A 19,266-nucleotide genomic window follows, 5' to 3' on the forward strand; every position below is an offset into this window, starting at 1 on the left:
ATCCATCTTTTCTCAATAGTTGTCCTGAGTTCTTTCTTGATATAATTTGCATGATATAACTTGCATGCAAATATCCAGTTATCACACAGAAACTCAAAGTTCAGGGTATAATCACCACACAGTAGTGGAGGAGCAAGAAAAACATTGTCTAAAGCCAGTTATGTTCATATAACAGTGAACCAGTGATCTGTATAGTTATAACTAACATGTCAAATATATACAGGCTTGGTGTGATTTCCATAAATCAGGGTGTAACTATAAGCATTAGGAAGGTAAAAATTTAGACATATTCAAAATATAACACAGGAAGGGGCATGATTTAATGGAATTCAAACAACCCTTCACATTCAAAGTTAAACTGTGTCAAGAAATATCCCGCATGAGCTAAGAAGAAAAAAAATCGATATTTACAGAATAGTTGAAAAAGTATGTCTGCACAATATGATCATTCAATTTTGACTGCTGCATAGAAACTACTGCACAAAATAACAAAAGGGGTTGTTCTTTCCTCTATGTATAAAAGTGCATTGAGCACGCCCTAGACCGCCGCCTCTGGTGCGGCGCTGCTTATCAACCACGGTGTGGGGGTCATGGTGGCGTTGACGTCCCAGGCCGCGGTCAGGTTGCCCCTGGGCAGAGCCGTGGGCTCCGGGGCCGGGAAAGCGAAGTAGGCCGCCATGCCTATGAACAGGAGGACCAGCAACAGCAGCAGGGCCAGCCCCCGCCGCAGCACCAGCTGGGTGCCAGAGAGGAGCGCCACGGGCGCCACCACCGGGTCTGATTCCATCTCCGCCGTCCGGCCGGCCTCGTCCTTCCCCTCCGGCGGCTCCCCGGAGCTGACTGGTCTGTACCGGACCGCTGCGGGCACCCCCCCGGCCTCCTCCGGGGTCTGAAAGACACACGGACGGGGGGCGTGAGAGACCAGAGAGGCCCACTTTTCATGGTTTAAATGTTCTCCGGCTCACTTTGGATAAAAGCTAAAGCAGCTAATTAAAATGACTCAATGTAAATGTGATATGAGTCTGTCGCTGTTCTGTATTTGTTTTAGGAGTTCTGATAAAAACTTTCTCTGAAAGAAATTTTTAACAAATGGAATTCTATCGCTCAGTCAGAGAAGACGGGCACTACAGCCAAACCAGTTGCAACGTTATTGAGGTCTACTATTAATTGGTAAACAGGATTTTCTGCAAGGTTGGCCAATCAGATCCTGACTTATCAAATCACATCACTGCTTACGTTTGGACCCACCCCTCATTGTCAATTCTCTATTTACGTATCTTGCTCTGTGTTACAGAAGCAAGATACTAAATTCTGGAGATCATTTTGAGAAACACATATCTGCTTCTCACATACTCACTGTTTTTGGACAGTCTGGGATGTTTGGTAAGAGAGGTTTAGAAGTGCGCTGTGATGTCACACACAATCTCTTTCCAGCTCGAACCTGAGCCTGAAACAAAATACATTAATCTTATTTCAAAAGCAATTTATGATGATTTCATCATCATGATTTGATATTAAATTTCATTTTATTGGATTCAATTCAAATTAAAGCATAAATCAGTTGTATATAAATAGCCACCATGTGAACCCACCTCCTTGGCGACATTCTGCCAGTTAAGTTTATAGATAAGTGTTAGGAAGAAAGTTGTCTGCACGACCGCAGCTGCGAAGAGACCCAACCACCAACCTACAAATACACACACATACACATGTACCAACAAACACACACATACACATATACACACACATACACACACACACGCACACACACACACACACACACGCACGCACGCACGCACGCACGCACGCACGCACGCACGCACGCACGCACGCACGCACACACACACACACACACACACACACAAATTAGAAAAAAAGAGGGATGTAGTTCACTTTGTACAAGAGAGGCACTGCCACCTCTTCCCTTACTTTCACAGTTACACATCAATACATGGGTAAATCCATGAGCCCCAGAACATATCAAATGGATGTAGAATAAAGAATGGAATACAGCGTTGGCTGAGGATCACCTAGTAACCTCAGGTGGGTGGCCAGCATCAGAGCCCCTCCGACAGGCAGGCCGATGCAGTAGTAGGACACCAGGTTGCCGACCGCTGCTATCTTCTGCTGCCCTGCGCCCACCAGGATCCCGGAGCACACACACTGACCACACAGAATCGCATAGGTAGGAGAACACATACACGTGCAAAGACACACACACACACACACACGGACACACTGCATGTCAGTATGGCTGCAGGTGATACATCATCGGGAATAAAGAGGCTCCTTTCATAAAGCATGAGAGCATCTTGTTGTGTTCTAACGTACCAACAGCGCGTCGAAGAACTGCAGGAAGATGTAGAGCGTCAGGATTTTGGAGACTGTGCTCACAATAAGTCTGTGGGCGGATGAGAAAAATAGTACGTCAGAGGATGAGAAGAATATAGTATAGCAACCGGAATCAATTCATGCAGGCGTCCAACTTACTCATCAGAGGTGAATATGTATCCCAACATAGACTTGGAACCCAGCAGCACAAAACCCTGCAACAAAGCCATCATGGCTAGGGAAAACACAGCTCCATAAGTCCTGTACATGTGTGTGTGATTGTGTGTGTGTGTGTGTGTGTGTGTGTGTGGGTGTGTGTGTGTGTGTGTGTGTGTGTGTGTGTGTGTGTGTGTGTGTGTGTGTGTGTGTGTGTGCGCATGTGTGTTTGTGTGTGTGTTTGTATGTGTGTGTGTGTGTGTGTGTGTGTGTGCGCATGTGTGTTTGTGTGTGTGTTTGTATGTGTGTGTGTGTGTGTGTGTGTGTGTGTGTGTGTGTGTGTGTGTGGGTGCGCGTGGTGTGTGTGTGTGTGTGTTTGTGTGTGTGTGTGTGTGTGTGTGTGTGTGTGTGTGTGTGTATGTTTGTGTGGGTGCGCGCGGTGTGTGTGTGTGTGTGTGTGTTTGTCTGTGTTTGTTACCTGTCAGCGTCAGGGTGACCTTGCATGAGGCCAAGGCCTGCTTCGTGTCTCCAGCTCCGAGGGCGTTCCCGACACGCACACAGGCAGCTGCGTGGATGCCTAAAGGGAACTGTGAAGGACCGTATATTAGACCAGCAGACTTGCCGCCATGACCACTTGTTTGTGATGCCCGTGCAGAAGTGACTAAATTTGGATAATTTAGCCTATAGGTGGCTAGCCATGGTTGGATGCAAAAAGGCTGGTTATAACTCAAATCAACGGGGACAATTAGACTTTATTGTTGTTATAAAATGCAAATAGTTGTTGGTTTATTCAGAAAGATCTCAGTAGTTAATTCATCTCCATTCTATTATGTTTTAGAGGTCTCGTAAGACGGTTTAATTTCATTCAAGAGTTATTAACAATGTAATATTAATGAGCTTGGGCCATAGGCTACTGTGGGGGGGCATATCTTTCTAACACTTTATGTGCCATATGGTTTGATCTGCTGCTGGTTGAACAAAATCTCAAGCAATAACAGCACCATTTAGTAAAAAATTGTGTCAGGGATGGAAACCGACCAAAGATGCCAGTTAGAATAGGGATATGTTGGATCATACAATGCCTGCTAGATTGCTAGATAGAATCACATAAAGCGGATCCTATGTTAGCTTGAATAGTGTGAGGACGGATCGTCCAATGTAGGAAGTGTTAGATAGAATGTTGAAAGCTGTATCGTACCATGTATGTGATGGCTCCTATCTCCAGCAACACATGCTGTGCAGCCAGGTCCACCTCACCAAGAGTACCTGGAGAAAATGTCCAGAAAATATGTTGTATATAAGTATATATACTACACAATAGTATCTATAAATACGTACTTTTTAATTTATCAAGGAGGCAAAACATGCTAATTGTTATTACACAAGCTGTTGGCTGATGCAGTAAATGTAGGAAAGTATCAACCATCGTATCCTTCAGTCTCTTTTTCTTTCTCTATTTACATGCAAAAACACTGAAGCATGATCCTCCTAATTCTCGCCTTATTATTAGACAGGCCAAGACACCTGCCTCTTGGTTTCCATCACCCTCTCATTGTTGTCAACTTAAAAAAATGCCACATGTGTGTCATCATAGCTCAAGCTAAAGCCGGGTGTTTCCACTGAAGACCCCCTGAGAGCACTGACCAGCGAGGAAGCATCCGATCTCCCAGATCCACCACTCAAACCAGACCATCAGGGTGCTGGGGATGGCCAGCTGCATGTAGGACCCCCAATCCTGCAGACAGGAAGTGGACCAGCCTGGCAGGAAAGAGCAAATCTACTAAGGACATGAGGGGAACGCGTATAACACTGTGACCGAACACAACTTGCTTGGCCTGACCATAAGGCCACCGTGGCCGGACTAGTTTAGTAGTGGTGGACCTGGGGTTGCAAAGGTTAAGGCTGGATAAGACTTATTTTAATCATATTCCAGATTTAATAGGATTGACATACAGGGTGGCCAATACAATTATTTGGGGGGGCATGTGCCACCCCTTGACCCCTCCCATGGACACTCCCCTGGATCTGTCCTTATCACACCAGCAGCCCTTCAGTTCATACCTCCCCATGTCTTCTTGTGGAGACCCATCAGCTGGATATAGCCAAACAAGAGCAGGCAGATGGTGATCTGAGAGAGGCTGTTTGCTATCGCTGATCCGCTGTGAACAAACACAGCTGAAATAGTCTCCCCTGCTATCATGACTATTTTTTTATTGAAATAATAACGCAGTTCAAAGCATCAATAGGGAAAATAATAACAGCAACAACAAACTTTTTATAATTATAAAATAAGAAATCTTATTATAAAACTAAACCTAAAGTCCTTTTCAGAGTCCTGTCATTACAGTGTTTGTGCTCCCTTGTACATAAAGTCATAGTTAAAAGCTCTGTGGCTGAGCAATGTAGTTTGGCTATCCACCTGGTCTATGGCACTTGCAATGCAGCTTAGCTATGGGGCTAGGCTATGGGGAAAATCAGTGTAGTAAGCTATTGGGCTAGGATTTGCATCTACACAATGAAGCTTGGCTAGGGGGCCAGTCTATGTAGAAATGGTATGAAGCTAGGCTATGCGGCTTTGCTAAGGGGCTAGGCTATGCAGCTAACATATGGAGCTAGGCTAAAAAGGGGTATAACAACTGCACACCTACATGACGCCCATGTTGAGGGTGAAGATCAAGACATAGTTTACTCCAAGGTTGATTATATTAGCTGCGGCTGCCGTGTACATCTGAGGCAGAATGATCCCCTGACAACACAAAAATTACCATTGAAAAAATTTATATTTATTAAAATCAACACACATCAACTTTTATTTTTACACTCCATAGGGACTTCCTCCAACTCTATAGAGGAACTATACCAGATTCTGAAGCTAGACCTGCAGCTCGATAGAGAAACTATACCTGATTCTGAAAGTATCAGACCTTCAACTAGAGGAACAATACCTGATTCTAAAGATATGAGACCTCCAACTCAATCAAGGAACTATAACTGATTCTAAAGGTTATAGACCTGCAGCTCTATAAAGGAACTATACCTGATTCTAAAGGTTATAGACCTGCAGCTCTATAAAGGAACTATACCTGATTCTAAAGGTTATAGACCTGCAGCTCTATAAAGGAACTATACCTGATTCTGAAGGTTATAGACCTGCAGCTCTATAAAGGAACTATACATGATGCTGAAGGTTATAGACCTGCAGCTCTATAGAGGAACTATACATGATTCTGAAGGTTATAGACCTGCAGCTCTATAGAGGAACTATACCTGATTCTAAAGGTTATAGACCTGCAGCTCTATAAAGGAACTATACCTGATGCTGAAGGTTATAGACCTGCAGCTCTATAGAGGAACTATACATGATTCTGAAGGTTATAGACCTGCAGCTCTATAAAGGAACTATACCTGATTCTAAAGGTTATAGACCTGCAGCTCTATAGAGGAACTATACATGATTCTGAAGGTTATAGACCTGCAGCTCTATAGAGGAACTATACATGATTCTGAAGGTTATAGACCTGCAGCTCTTTCGAGGAACTATACCTGATTCTGAAGGTAAGAGACCTGCAGCTGGTGCAGGAACATAGCCTGTAGGAGAGAGGAGAAGTTTGGATTTTTTTTTTAGTGATTATAACGACACATTAAATTAAATGATGAATAAATGAACTGGTAATGATTTGCAATCAGTTTTAAAGCAATCACTTTGATGATCCATATCTATGCTGCATGTTCATGATTCATGTCTATGATCCTTCTGTTACAAATCACTACAGATATCTACTCATTAAAGTTACCCAGAGTCAGTCCAGTACATTGACAATACGCCCGGTATACTTACTGGGATGGCTGGGAGAAAGAAAAGAATATACTGCTGGGCAATTCTAGAACAACCAAACAAAACATGAGAGGGTAAGCATTAAATAAATCATTGATTATGATGATGATGATGATGATGATGATGATGATGATGATGATGATGATGATGATGATGATGAAGAAGTGATCATCATCATCCTCATATCATCATCATCATCATCATTATCACCATCATCATAATCATCAACATCATCACATCATTGTACTGCCATCGATCAACAATTCACACCACCAACCAACACTTATTATTTATGTTATTACTACTACATTTTCATTAATATGCAGTAATAGCAGTCCTGTTCCAATGGATTCCCAGGGTAGCCGAGGGCACTCACCTGGCCACCTGCTCCTCCTGGGCGAGGAGGAGCAGTACGGACTGCGTGTTGAGCAGCAGCCCCCAGATGGGCAGGCAGAAGAGCAGCATAATGAGGATGCTCTGCTGCAGGATGTTGCCCACACGCTTCAGATTATGAGCACCGTACGTCTGCAACGCGTCAAGCACTCTGGTCAGAGGTGGAGAAGACAATGTTTACCTGTGCATTGCACCGATTAAATGAATACCGGCAAATAAAAGCACCTTGCGCAGGGATAAAGGTAAATGAAAGGGGGGTTGGTGGGGATAGTCTGGAGCAGAGGGTGTTTGTCTACCTGAAGGCATCCCTGAGTGTGAAATAGGACTTATGATAATTCTATGTAAGTCTCTTTTGAAAACAGTGTGTTCATGCTAAAAGCCACAACAGTAGGCTAAAAATGATGAATCAAATGTTCAAGAAGTTATTTCTTTGTCATCATGACTATGCATAAATCTGTTGCAAATGAACAGGCTTATGCAAATTCAGTGCTGGTCAAGTTTTTGGTTGACCGAATGGTCTACTCTTAATCTCAGCAAACCGAAAATGTACTAACAAACTAGGTTTATTTTTGTCCAAAAGCCTTCAGCAAAACTTAAACTAACTGTAATAACTAACTATAGGTGCACTAAAGTCGACTTTCTTTTTTTGTTGCTAGGGTCACCTGGGATATGAGTGTGTCACAGGCCACAGCCAGGCCGTAGCCTGTAGACGTCGTGGTGACGTTGATGACCTGAGAACAGGTTGGAAACAAACTGTTGGTGTCAGAAACCAAGTGGAACACAGAATCTCTCTTTAAATCCCCCTATATTTCCCTTTATCGCCCCCCCCCCCCCCCCCCCCCCAACCTCCATACAGAAAGATTTTTTCCTTAAATGCTTGAGGGAAGTTTTAAAAAAAGTCATACCGATACTTAAACATATCCTATAATTGATTCTGTCTAACATAATTAAATGGATATGTACATCTCCTTTTTTCGTTTGATAAATATACTGCACTCGTATCTGGGTAAGTTTGGAAACCTGTTCTTAGTAGTTTCTTTCCTACAAAAGCGACAGCCCCACAAATAAATATCTAACCCAACAATAAGGCAGGAAAGTGTAAATACCGCAGAGGCCAGTGCAAATCCAGCCAGCTCTGAGTTGCCTATATGTCCACAGAAAATGGCGATGACAAACGGCAGCAGGAAGTTCAGGAGCCGAGACACAAGCTGCAGTCACAGAAAAACCAAAGACGCAGGAAGGTTTCACTCAGGCCAACTATACCAACACTGCTCAGCAGCAGCATCCCATCTTCAACCTGTGGAGCTTGGCTAGGTCATAGGAAAGACATTCAATACCTTATCAATGAATGCATGGAGATATCATGGACCTCTACTCACCATGGGCCCGGACAGCCTCAGTACATGGTACAGTTCTGCTCTGTAGGCCAGGGGTATCAGCCTCCTCATCATCCTACATCCGAACAGTTTGGAGTTCAAAGCCGCCGCTGTCGCCTCGTCCTCCCTCAGTGTCTTAGAAGCAACCAAACCTGCCCCAGGACCTGGCCCTGAACCTGGCCCCGAACCTGGCCCTGAACCTGGCCCTGAACCTGCCCCGGCTGGTGGCATGAAGGTGGCCGGTCCCTGGGTTCCAGACTTCTCCATTCAGACCTGCGGGGATAGAGAAGGAGACAGGAGGAGAGGAGAAGAAAGTAGAGCGGAGAGAGGGACAGTATGAAGAAAAACCAAGAGACGGAAAGTGAGTGAGAAATGAGAGAAGGAAGGAGGGGGTTCGGCACGTGCTGTTAATCCATGAGGTTGTTGTGAAATGCCCTGCTCCCAGTCTACTGATCAATGGTCCAAACACTGGGAGGGAGGAAACAAGACCACCAAGAAACAGGGGACTAATGAGGACAGAGAGGCAACTCCACTGAGAAATCAAGCTAACACAAGATTAACCCTGTGGACTTTGGAATTCCTTGGCTAAAGAACACTTCAGAGTTGACTAGGGCTTGTTAGCTGTGGAGAACGTGAATGTGTAGGCATGAAGCAAGCATGTGCAAGTCCGCTTATACAATACGGTGTGGCCTGTGTGTGTGTGTGTGTGTGTGTGTGTGTGTGTGTGTGTGCGTGTGTGTGTGTGTGTGTGTGTGTGTGTGTGTGTGTGTGTGTGTGTGTGTTTTTTTGTGCATGTGTTTGTGTGTGTCCGTTTGTTTGTGCGTGAGTGTGCGTACATACAATAAATAACATCCTCCTCTGGATCTGAGATATTTACCACACTTATTCAGCATTCAGTCAATCAGTCAATTGAACTGATTGGATCACTGTTCAGGGGTTATCCACTAACGATGTTGTTAGTGGATATCCCCGGAACAGTGATCAAAAACCTTAGCTCTCAGAACATAGAGGGGACCGAGCAGCTATCTGTCATTACAACTCAACAATCGTTATTTACATTGATGTGCAGATGGATCTAGGTACAGACTCGGATGTGTGTTAATGGTTAATGGAAATGTGGCCAACCTTTGATCGGACTGAACTGCGTATTAAAGTTGTTTGGTGAAAGAGGTAAAACATTGTCTCATCGTAATCGGGGAAAGTTGTACAGGGTTCACGACCTTCACCTAAATCTAAGGAACCTATGGATTTAGTCTTCAACAACTAGATGAAGTAAAGTATCGTCGTGTTCTTAGCTTTAAATAATGTTTGACGTTTGCAGCCATTCAGTAAGCTGTACGAATGGATGTGTTTACTTTACAATTTAACTGAAATGTTAAGAGATTATGCCTTTTGTTCCTTCCTCAGAGTCATTGTATGATGCTGCTGATTGGTTGTTTCCATGTTCTTTAAGGTGCGAAGGACTGCTTTCTCTGGATTTTTATGCAAACATCACCTATCAATTCTACAGGTATTAAGTGCTTCTTTCCAGGGCTGAAGAATCAACATCAAATGTCATTATCGTTATCTTAATTAGTTTATATTAGGTGTCTGGTAATGTGTGTCCATGACAAGGATGCTATTAAATTGATTATGTTAAAACAAAGGTAAAATATATCGTGTGAAGGAGACTTACTTTGAATGTTGAATTATTGAGGGCTGATGTACAGTGTCTGCCCTATTTCTTTCCTTCCTTATCAATATCTGTAATCCTCTCTTTTATCATGTCAGTGCTTCTTCTAGTGGGCTGCGCATAAGCAAATACTGGCGCACGCACAAAGTCAACACACACACGCACGCATACCTGTGCACACACACACAAACTAAGAAACACACAAAGAAACAAAAGCACACAAACCCACACAAATATAAAAAAACTGACTCTTTAACACTGAGCAGATACACACACAAAGGCATCTCACACACTTGTACAGACCCAATCATAGTCGTAAACAGAGATTACAGAACGAAAGGGAAGCATTATATTTTCCCTTGTCATTACCTGGATGTCCATTTAAACCCATGACCCAGTGCATGATGTCATCTTCTTTTTGTTGGAAGGTTATTGGTAATTTCCTGCCTCTTGGGACTAATGGTCCAAGCTACAACAAGCTTTTACACAAGCTCACAAGAACTCACTGCTTTGGACTGGTTCTGTACTCACGTACGTGTGACGTATAGTCTTTATCCTGGATTAACCAGAGGGTTTTAATGAAAAAAAAATAGCTCAATGTTTTTCCTAGTTCTGTTTTTTATATGCTTTTTGATTTATATTTCCCTGTAATGTTCTTGTATCTTCGACCATGAATAGTTTTTTTTCATTAATTGTAAAACCAGCATCAGGGATAATAGAGAAACATTAATTTAGTTTTGAATCATTTTAAGAAACAGACTTCAGTTTAAGTTCAGTTTGAAGCAAGTTCCAGGTAGTTTAACGATTCTTTCCCTCACTCTGCTTTTAATCTGGGAACAGATAAAAAGAGAAAGTGATGGCGACTAAAATCACAATAAAAAGCTAGATAGACAGTTGGATACATATGTTGGTAAGAAGAAGATCTTTGTAAATAAAAAATCATCAAGTGACTGAGCCTGGGCCTGCCTAGTGAGAAGATAGATGATAGAACGCCCAGAGATGTGTCAGAGCATTTGCATTAATAATGAACCTCAGTATGGTGATAAATCAAATCCACCATCCACAGACTTTCACCAGATATGCATAAAATGACTATAATGTTGCAGTAATAAAAGAATAGCATAAAAGTAGCAGAAATGCGTTTTTATTCTTGAAGCAGTAGAAAAAACTGATGTACTTCTAAATGATCAAAAACTAATTTGCTTGAATTTCTTTATTTAGAATGTGTTCATTAAAAGACAGTAAATCATCTATACAGAAACCTGTATTTGTAGGAGTCAGGGCCATAATTATTATATGTATGTACAAATGTAATTTGTAACTAAACTTTTATAACTAAACTTTTACCATTATTAATACTACCGGTTCTAGTATTTAGGGGCACAGCAGTTCTGGGTGTCGTCCGTCCAAGGAGTCTACCGTCTTACCGTAACCCAGCAGAGGTCATTGCTTGACTGCTGTGGGTTGTGTCAAACACTTTACTATCTCTCTATTGTATTACTTTAACATAACTAAAATAGTTATGTTTTTAAAGATAATTAGCCACACATTCACCAAGTGACCCAAAAAGAGCGTCATGGGCGAATTCTATTTCAGTCAGCTTTCATTTCCATAGGGAGACATCATAAGGAGGGAGGGCAGTGACGTTCGTCAGGTGTTTGAGCAGCCTCAAAAGGGAGGAAGAGGAAGTTGAGAGCAGGAGAGACCTGTAGAGGGGAGGAGAGGAGGGGAGAGGATGGGAGAGGGGGAAGAGGGGACATGGGGAGGAGAGGAGAGGAGGAGAGACCTGTAGAGGAGAGGAGAGGGGGGAGACCTGGGGGGGAGAGGAGGGGAGGGGAGGCTGGAGAGGAGAAGAGATGAATGGAGAGAAGAGGTCAGCAGAAGAAAGGGGAGGAGAATCTATGTCTGGAGAGCAGGAGAAAAGATAGGAAAGCAGACCAAAGCAGAAAAAAAAAAATAACATAACAGTTCATCACATGTGACATTTAATCATACCTCTGAAGCCATAAAAAGTAGCAACTTATTGAGAGAAATGGATGGGTGTCTTGAGGTATGTTTGAGTTTGTTTGTGAAATATCTATGTAGATAATCAAAGAAAAACGTAATATATATTTAGGACACAATAGACATTGAGAGACATGTAGAGACGCGAGAGGTGGAGAAGAGAGCAAAGTAGATTATCATATAGGATTAGGAAAGAGCAAAGGAACTAACATAGAACTTTTGTCTGAGAGGAGACGGGTAATAGTAAAGAAAGTGAGGACTGATTTAAAGAATAGATATGTTCTAGGATATACACAGAACAACCATGGACATGTTGTCCTGTGTATATCCTATTTTTAAAGAAGCGCATTAAAAGGGTTAGTTTTAGAGGGTCATTTTTATTTTGGTGTCATAGTCCGATAGTCAGATATTCCAAGTACAACCAGTCCTGGAGAGCAGGGGCTCTCCAGGACAATGTGGGGGGAGGACTCCCGGACCACTCTGCATTTTTTGTTCCCCCCAATGTGGACTCCATGGCTACGGCCTTGGTAGGATTCCACGTTCTCAATCTACTTCCCCTGCAGGATGGCGATCTCTTGCAAGCCTGGGTTTTGAGCTTGAGCTTGGTTTTGCGTGCACTTAGGACAAGCTTTAAAGTAAATAGACATTGTTTAACCAAATAAAAAGCAGTGTGTATATGTTCAAAGGTTGACAGTGAAGAAGTGAAACATAAATAATGGTTTCATCTGCATTAAAGTGCAGAATAAAATTAATTACATTGTTTTCAAGATTTTTTATACATAATATTATAATATTATTATTATTATTAAATTACTTCGGTTTCAAAAGAAAAAGCATAATTGTACATTTAATCGTTGGCCTGTTTACAGTCTTTTCATTAAAGCTGAAATTCAGATTTGAATCGTTTTTGCCATCTTATTGTTTATTGATTAATTATTCTCAATGGTATTAATAAGCACCACACGGTCCAACATTATCTGACACAAAATCTTCCAACACTGACCAGCACTTTCTTCAAATTAGGCCCTGTCCAACACAAGACAAGGATCTATCACTGTCCTCATTGGCAGCCCTGACAGTAAATGTCTAGCAATATTACTGTAACACTGTCTTCAAACCCAAGACTGTACAGCACTGTCTAACGCTGTCCATTACTTACACCTTTTCTTTCACATGGCACTGCATCACCAATATATATTCTTCCTCGTCATGCTGACACACTCCCAAGGCCGTTTCAGCCAATAAAAAAGGGCCTGGCTCTTTTAATGTGCACATTAAAAGTGGGTCATAATGAGGAATTGTAGAGGAGGGGTTGAGATGGGAAAAGGAAAGACTGAATGTTTGAAAATCTGTTGAAAGCCTCATGGAAGGTGACGCCTGGGAGTTGGTGCCTATAAAAACCACACAGAGCTAGACAGCAACACTGCATCCCGATACGAACAAGAGAACAGTACTTTTACGATTATTTGGTAAGCATACTTTTTGCTTCCTCTTAGACTATGGTTGTCTTTGTATAATAAGTTTGTATGATTTAGAGTAATATATTACTTAGTCTTTAAGTTTGTAATATAGATATACATATCATATATAAAAATGTATTGGAATAAGGATTAAGAATAATTATTTCTTAAAAAGATGCACGAAGAGTCCAACATTTGTGAAATACAAAAATACAACTATTTTTTACTTTATTCTCTACAAACTTTGGGACCTTTCTCCTTCCTCAATTCTTCACCTAGAGACTCCATTCGAATTCTAAAATGTTCAGAATAGCTTCTTGTCTGATTTATTTTAAATATGTTATACTTTTTAAGATATTCTACTCTTAAAATACTATCCTTTTGGTATCTGGTAGTTCAACTGTTTAAGACGTTACTAAATCAATTTTCTACCGTTTATCTTCATTCAAACCGTTTAACAAATCTACACACATACACACCAATCATTTCTAAACAGAATATTAATTTAAACAAATATTAATAAATATAAAGAGAAATTTCGACTCTCTCTAGCTTTCAATTAAATCCTTTTACATTTGTTAGTTTTAATCCGACTATACATTACTTTGAAAGGGTGAACCTCACTGTCGTGATTTAGACCTCACTTGACCTCACTCCCAGAGGTCCATTGTGCAATGTTTTGTTTGACCACTGGGATGCTGACGGCGTTTCCCGGCAATTTTTTTTGTCCTTTGGCGGCCCTCAGTCAAATTTTGGGTTCCTAAATTGGCCCTCAGTTGTCAAAACTTTGAGAACCCCTGAAACTGTCTTCAGAATCACAGTCTGAGTTTCATACCGGCTTAGTTTTCAGCTGTTTTCATTGAAGACGTTTTCAACCGTTTACCTTCGTTCAAACCATTTAACAAATCTACCCAATTGTTTCTTCAATAATATCCAAAAGGAATTTCGATATCATTTAAACTTTATTCGGAGTCACGGTTTTAGTTTCATACCGGCTGCGTTTTCAGTTGGTCTCATTGATTTACGTTGACGCTGGAGCGTGAGGACGTTCAGCAAGGGTTGCCAGATTGGGTGTTTTTTCCCGCCGGATTGGGCTACTTTTGGAGGATGTTCAGGCAGTGTTGGCAGATTGGGCTGTATTTCCCGCTCTATTTGGCTACTTTTAGTCACGCACCGGCTTGCTATTCTCTGATGAACACACACACACACACACACACACACACACACACACACACACACACACACACACACACACACACACACACACACACACACACACACACACACACACACACACACACACACACACACACACACACACACACACACACACACACACACACAAACCAGCAGTGCACGGCAATACATTTGACCTTTCAGATTCTTCAGTTCAATTCATTTTACATTTCTGCATTTTTAGCAATGCTTTGCGCTTTTTATTCAGCTGTCACTTTATTTGTTTCCAACCATTCACATTATCTTAAATTGTGTGCAGGTCAACATTGTTTATTCCATTTAGACTTTTGAACTTTTGTTCAAATCCCTTCATTTGATTTAAGCCATTTAACGTTTCTTTATGTCTTAATCGATGTGGCTTTATTAAAAAATATTTTCAACCTCACTTTGCGACAGCACTCACCGCATTTTCTGCAGGCAATGCATTTTCTAGTTTTATTACATATGCCTGATGAAGTTCACGTAAAAGTAAGCGTGTAAAACTCAATTCTTGAAATCGCGTGGCTATTGTTTTACAGCTACAATAAAGAGTAGACCAAGGTCCAAGGTGTATTTAACTTTGGAAATAAAATTTACAAAAGTTTCAATTAATGTTGATTGAGAAAATCAAATGCAAGCAATGACTGAAAACAGCCAATGTTAACTTTTTGCCTTTCATGAAAGGGGCCAGGAGCCACAATGGACATGAAAGAATAGGATTACCGGCATCAATTTAGAGAAAGAAATGAGCTGAGATTATGCTCGGAAATGGAACAAGAAAGGCAGCTTCAATAACACACATTATCATAGCCGGGATTTAGCCTACTGCTCACATTTTATGTATTGACCATGTTTTTCAAATGTTACATTGTTTATAAATATGTACACATTGGATGTCTGTGATTACTCAATGTATCATTATTTATGTGTGTGTCTTTGTGTGTGTGTGTGTGTGTGTGTGTGTGTGTGTGTGTGTGTGTGTGTGTGTGTGTGTGTGTGTGTGTGTGTGTGTGTGTGTGTGTGTGTGTGTGAGGGTGTGTGTGTGTGTGTGTGTGTGTGTGTGTGTGTGTGTGTGTGTGTGTGTGTGTGTGTGTGTGTGTGTGTGTGTGTGTGTGTGTGTGTGTGTGTGTGTGTGTGTGTGTGTGTCTGCAGGCCGGTCGTGGTTAATCAAAATGACAACAATATTGAGGACCTTGCTTCTCCATGCTGTGATCCTCTGTGTAATGCAGACATCAGGTGACTATTAACAGATCTCCTAAGAAATGTTTTTATTACTATTTTATCATTTGCCCTCTATGCCTTTATCCAAGAAACCTATGTCATCATGATACATGCATGTCAACCATTCTTATTTCTCGCTCCATACACACCAAGGTGTGCGTATTGAGTCTGTTCCAGGTAGTGTTGAGCAGATGATTGAGATGAAGCTGGATGGCACCGTGTCTCTGATCTGCCGGCATAAGACTGCCGCTAGGACTGACATGGAGCTGGTGTGGCTGAGAAACAATGCTCTGGTGAAGCTGGAGAACAACAACAGGGGTGATAACAGCTCCATCTGTGTGACACCTCTGACACACGAAGACAACGGCGCTATTTTTACCTGCCAGAGGAAGAATGACACCACTTTGAATGACTCAGTGACCCTGAACGTCACCTGTAAGTCACACATGGAGCTGTTAGCATCATCAGTCTATAGCATGTTGTTCAGAATAATGAGCCACTTATTTTGAATCATGAGCTTATTCTGTCTCATTTTACTTTAGCTCTGTTTAGCTTTTTCAATCTTACAGCATTTGCAGTTCAGCATTTGTTGTTTACTAAAAGCATTTTCAGTTTGAATTTTTTTTTTTTAATGTTCTGAGCAAACCTCCATGAATGGTAGGCCTCTATTGACCACGATTTATGTCATTCATCAGTCGTTAGACCACCCAAGCCAAGCTCTCTGACTGTGCTCTCCAGATGCCTCCAGGACGAATGGCAGTGAGGAGTTCGACATGGAGGAACAGGAGACTCTGGTGCTGCTGTGTGACATGTATGCCAACCCTGCTGTGATAGTGTCATGGGAGTTTAATGGAACCCAACTGGAGCACACCGCTGGCCAAGTCATAGTGACCAATGACGGCTTCACGAGCAAGCTGACGGTGAACAAATTGGACATGGATCTGCACCGGGGAACGTACATATGTGAAACAAATTCGCCCAAACATGGAAAACAAAGACGAACCTTCATTGTTCGTGTTAAAGGTCTGTTTATCTCTCTTCAAAGTTATCTGAACTGCATTTTTGCCTTTGAATTTCTGCATATTGATGTGTTGTGTTAGTTGTGTGTGTTCATTTCACTCAAGACGTGTCTGCTGTAACGGCAGGATACAATAGTTGTGAAATAAAAAGGACAGAATGGTCCTAAAATATTCTTTCCTCACTTCCTAGAAAGGACCATCAGGTTCCCTGTGATGCCGATCGTGGCTGGCGTCGTGGTAGTCTTCCTCACAATACTTCTGGCCATTTTCTCACGAAGAAAGAAGATTGCTAAGGTAACACACAAACACACAGGACCTGCAACACACGCTGCTTAGATCAGTAACCACACCCCACACAAATGTTCAATAACTTATCGCTTTTGTTTTTCTGTTGACAGTGCTTCAAGTGAAGCCGTTACATGTGGAACCACTCCAAGCAGGTGCCTGTAAATGTATTCATGAGAATTCTGTGTAAAGGTTATGTTTTATACTGTATTTAATTATAAACGTTTGGAAAATGAAACCTTGAGACGTTGCCTTGTATGAGGTGATTGAAAGCTGGATTATGCCTGTATTTAAAAAATAAATAAAAAGGTACTATATTGCAATTGGTTAGACATTGTATTTTTATTGTTTCATTTTGGATGTAAATTAAACTTTAACTCCTGACTCTCCAAACTGGTAGAGATTATTAACCCCATGTTACAAATTCACTTTCGATAAGATATGGGTGGAACATAAATGAACATGAACACAGAACTAACACACATGCACACTCTCTCTCACACACAATCACACACACACAAACACACACACACACACACACACACACACACACACACACACACACACACACACACACACACATCCCCACACACACACACACACACACACACACACACACACACGCACACGCACACGCACACGCACACACACAGACACACACACACACACACACACACACACACACACACACACACACACACACACACACACACACACACACAGCATAACTTCTTCTTACAGATACATAAATGCCTGTAAGCTTCGGTGCCTTTCAAAGGTTGACATCAAGGTCAGGATCATTATGTTCAAACAATAAAAAACTTTTAACACTTTCTCATAAACTGGAGTGAGAACTCGAGTGCCTCGTGAAAGGATGTGTCATGAGCAGAGATTGATAAGGTAGTACGTGTCTGACAATGCCATTTCCTGCTTCTGCCATCTCATCCCATCAACACTAGAGAACATTTAACATCCCTGCTGCGGCAAACACTATATTACACAGTGATTTTTTATCTAATTTCACATTGAGCGTATTACTTTAATGACTTCAGTCGATCCGATTCATTGATTTTGATTGCATCTGCTGCTGTATCCATTGCCGATGCTTTGGCCTTTACTGGGATAATATTTTGGCCCATAAATTATAGGAGCTCTAATTTCATGACACAGGCAGAGTTTTACTCCCTTGAACAAACTGTATCAAATAAACAAGGTAACAATTTACAAGCTCTAGTATTCTGGTTTACTAGTGCATAAGATAGGTGCAGTTGGTAGGGTACTAAAATACATTAAAACCATTTTGTCCTTTTAGCAGAGGCATCCGCTCAAAGTGACTCCAGGTGAGGCTCAGAACAACGGAAGCATAGCTATCCCTTCCTGTCAAGCCACACGGCCAAACTGTAGGTGCCACAATCTATATGGTAAAATGGCGTTAATGTTGGATAAAAGATAGTGCCAGGTGGTTTAAATTGCCATTGCCTGACTGACCTGAAGGACAATGCAATAACCTGGGATGGCAATAATTGGACCCTATCAGAAACAAGCGCGTTTTGCAATTTGTGCATTCACAGACTATGGCGCTGTCCATGAGGTCATTTCAGGGTTGGGTTAGGTTCAGGTTGAATGGATTGGAAAACGGAAAAGTTTAGACAACAGTTAGGTTATAGGGATAAATGTTTACCCATAAATATTTTTATAAATAGGCCTATTTCAGTGATGCAATTAAAGCTTCATATTATCAGGCTATCGCTCTGGCAAAAATATGAAGAGGCTTCCACTCCTTCTCCTAGTGTAGGCATATAAGTTAAATGCATGTGAGTAAAGCGTGTTTAACAATGTTAAAGGGATATTTCCCACAATAAATTCAGCGATATCTGCTGGTAAATTGTTAAGACCTGCAGAGGCTTTATTTTACGAAAGGTTATAATAAAAATTTATTTGACCGAAGAAAACATGACAAATAAACCCTGTTTACTGCATGTAAACAATTGAGTGATCATTTCGTTTTCCTATGATAAAGAAGTAATTCACCATTTAAAAATGTTGTGATAAAATACTGGCGAGTTCTCCATCTCCAGAAGCCTAGATGGAGCTGTTTCGTTGGAGGGGGTGGCTAAAGGGGCTTTAGGGAAGCTGGGGAGAAGTGTCTGGCTTCAGACCAATGCTTCAGACCCAGCCTCAGGCCCACCTCCACCGACGGACCCCTTCCGGTACCCAACTTGGAGCAGAATGTCACATCCGAGTTTATTTACAGCAGAACGGATTGTACGATGCCTCGTAGTTTCACACGACATTTGCA

The 19,266-nt window shown here is 41.7% G+C and overlaps 2 protein-coding genes across 6 annotated transcripts; one reads left to right on the plus strand and one right to left on the minus strand.

Moving 5' to 3' along the window:
* Positions 1-289: 289 nt before the first annotated feature.
* slc47a1 (solute carrier family 47 member 1) lies at positions 290-8,610 on the minus strand. The gene is made up of 17 exons (XM_030361543.1): positions 8,095-8,610; positions 7,822-7,923; positions 7,378-7,446; positions 6,699-6,847; positions 6,326-6,368; positions 6,031-6,075; positions 5,136-5,233; positions 4,549-4,646; positions 4,132-4,245; positions 3,686-3,753; positions 2,966-3,074; positions 2,491-2,566; positions 2,332-2,401; positions 2,031-2,163; positions 1,593-1,687; positions 1,358-1,447; positions 290-889 (listed from the first exon to the last, which is right to left on the minus strand). Exons 1-17 carry the CDS (start codon positions 8,356-8,358, stop codon positions 539-541), a joined length of 1,974 nt encoding a protein of 657 aa, XP_030217403.1. The 5' UTR covers positions 8,359-8,610; the 3' UTR covers positions 290-538.
* A 472-nt stretch (positions 8,611-9,082) lies between these two features.
* On the plus strand, positions 9,083-17,297 carry tmigd1 (transmembrane and immunoglobulin domain containing 1). 5 transcript variants are annotated; one of them, XM_030361548.1, is made up of 8 exons: positions 9,083-9,363; positions 9,545-9,601; positions 10,192-10,294; positions 15,595-15,678; positions 15,817-16,098; positions 16,402-16,686; positions 16,873-16,976; positions 17,081-17,297. In XM_030361548.1, exons 4-8 carry the CDS (start codon positions 15,615-15,617, stop codon positions 17,090-17,092), a joined length of 747 nt encoding a protein of 248 aa, XP_030217408.1. In that variant the 5' UTR covers positions 9,083-9,363; positions 9,545-9,601; positions 10,192-10,294; positions 15,595-15,614; the 3' UTR covers positions 17,093-17,297. The 5 variants fall into 5 exon arrangements, with proteins under 5 accessions (XP_030217408.1, XP_030217404.1, XP_030217405.1 ...); XM_030361544.1 differs by having other exon boundaries at positions 9,545-10,294; XM_030361545.1 differs by lacking the exon at positions 10,192-10,294.
* The last annotated feature ends 1,969 nt before the right edge of the window (positions 17,298-19,266 follow it).

This window comes from Gadus morhua, chromosome 7, assembly GCF_902167405.1.
Source record: "Gadus morhua chromosome 7, gadMor3.0, whole genome shotgun sequence".
Classification (NCBI taxonomy): domain Eukaryota; kingdom Metazoa; phylum Chordata; class Actinopteri; order Gadiformes; family Gadidae; genus Gadus; species Gadus morhua.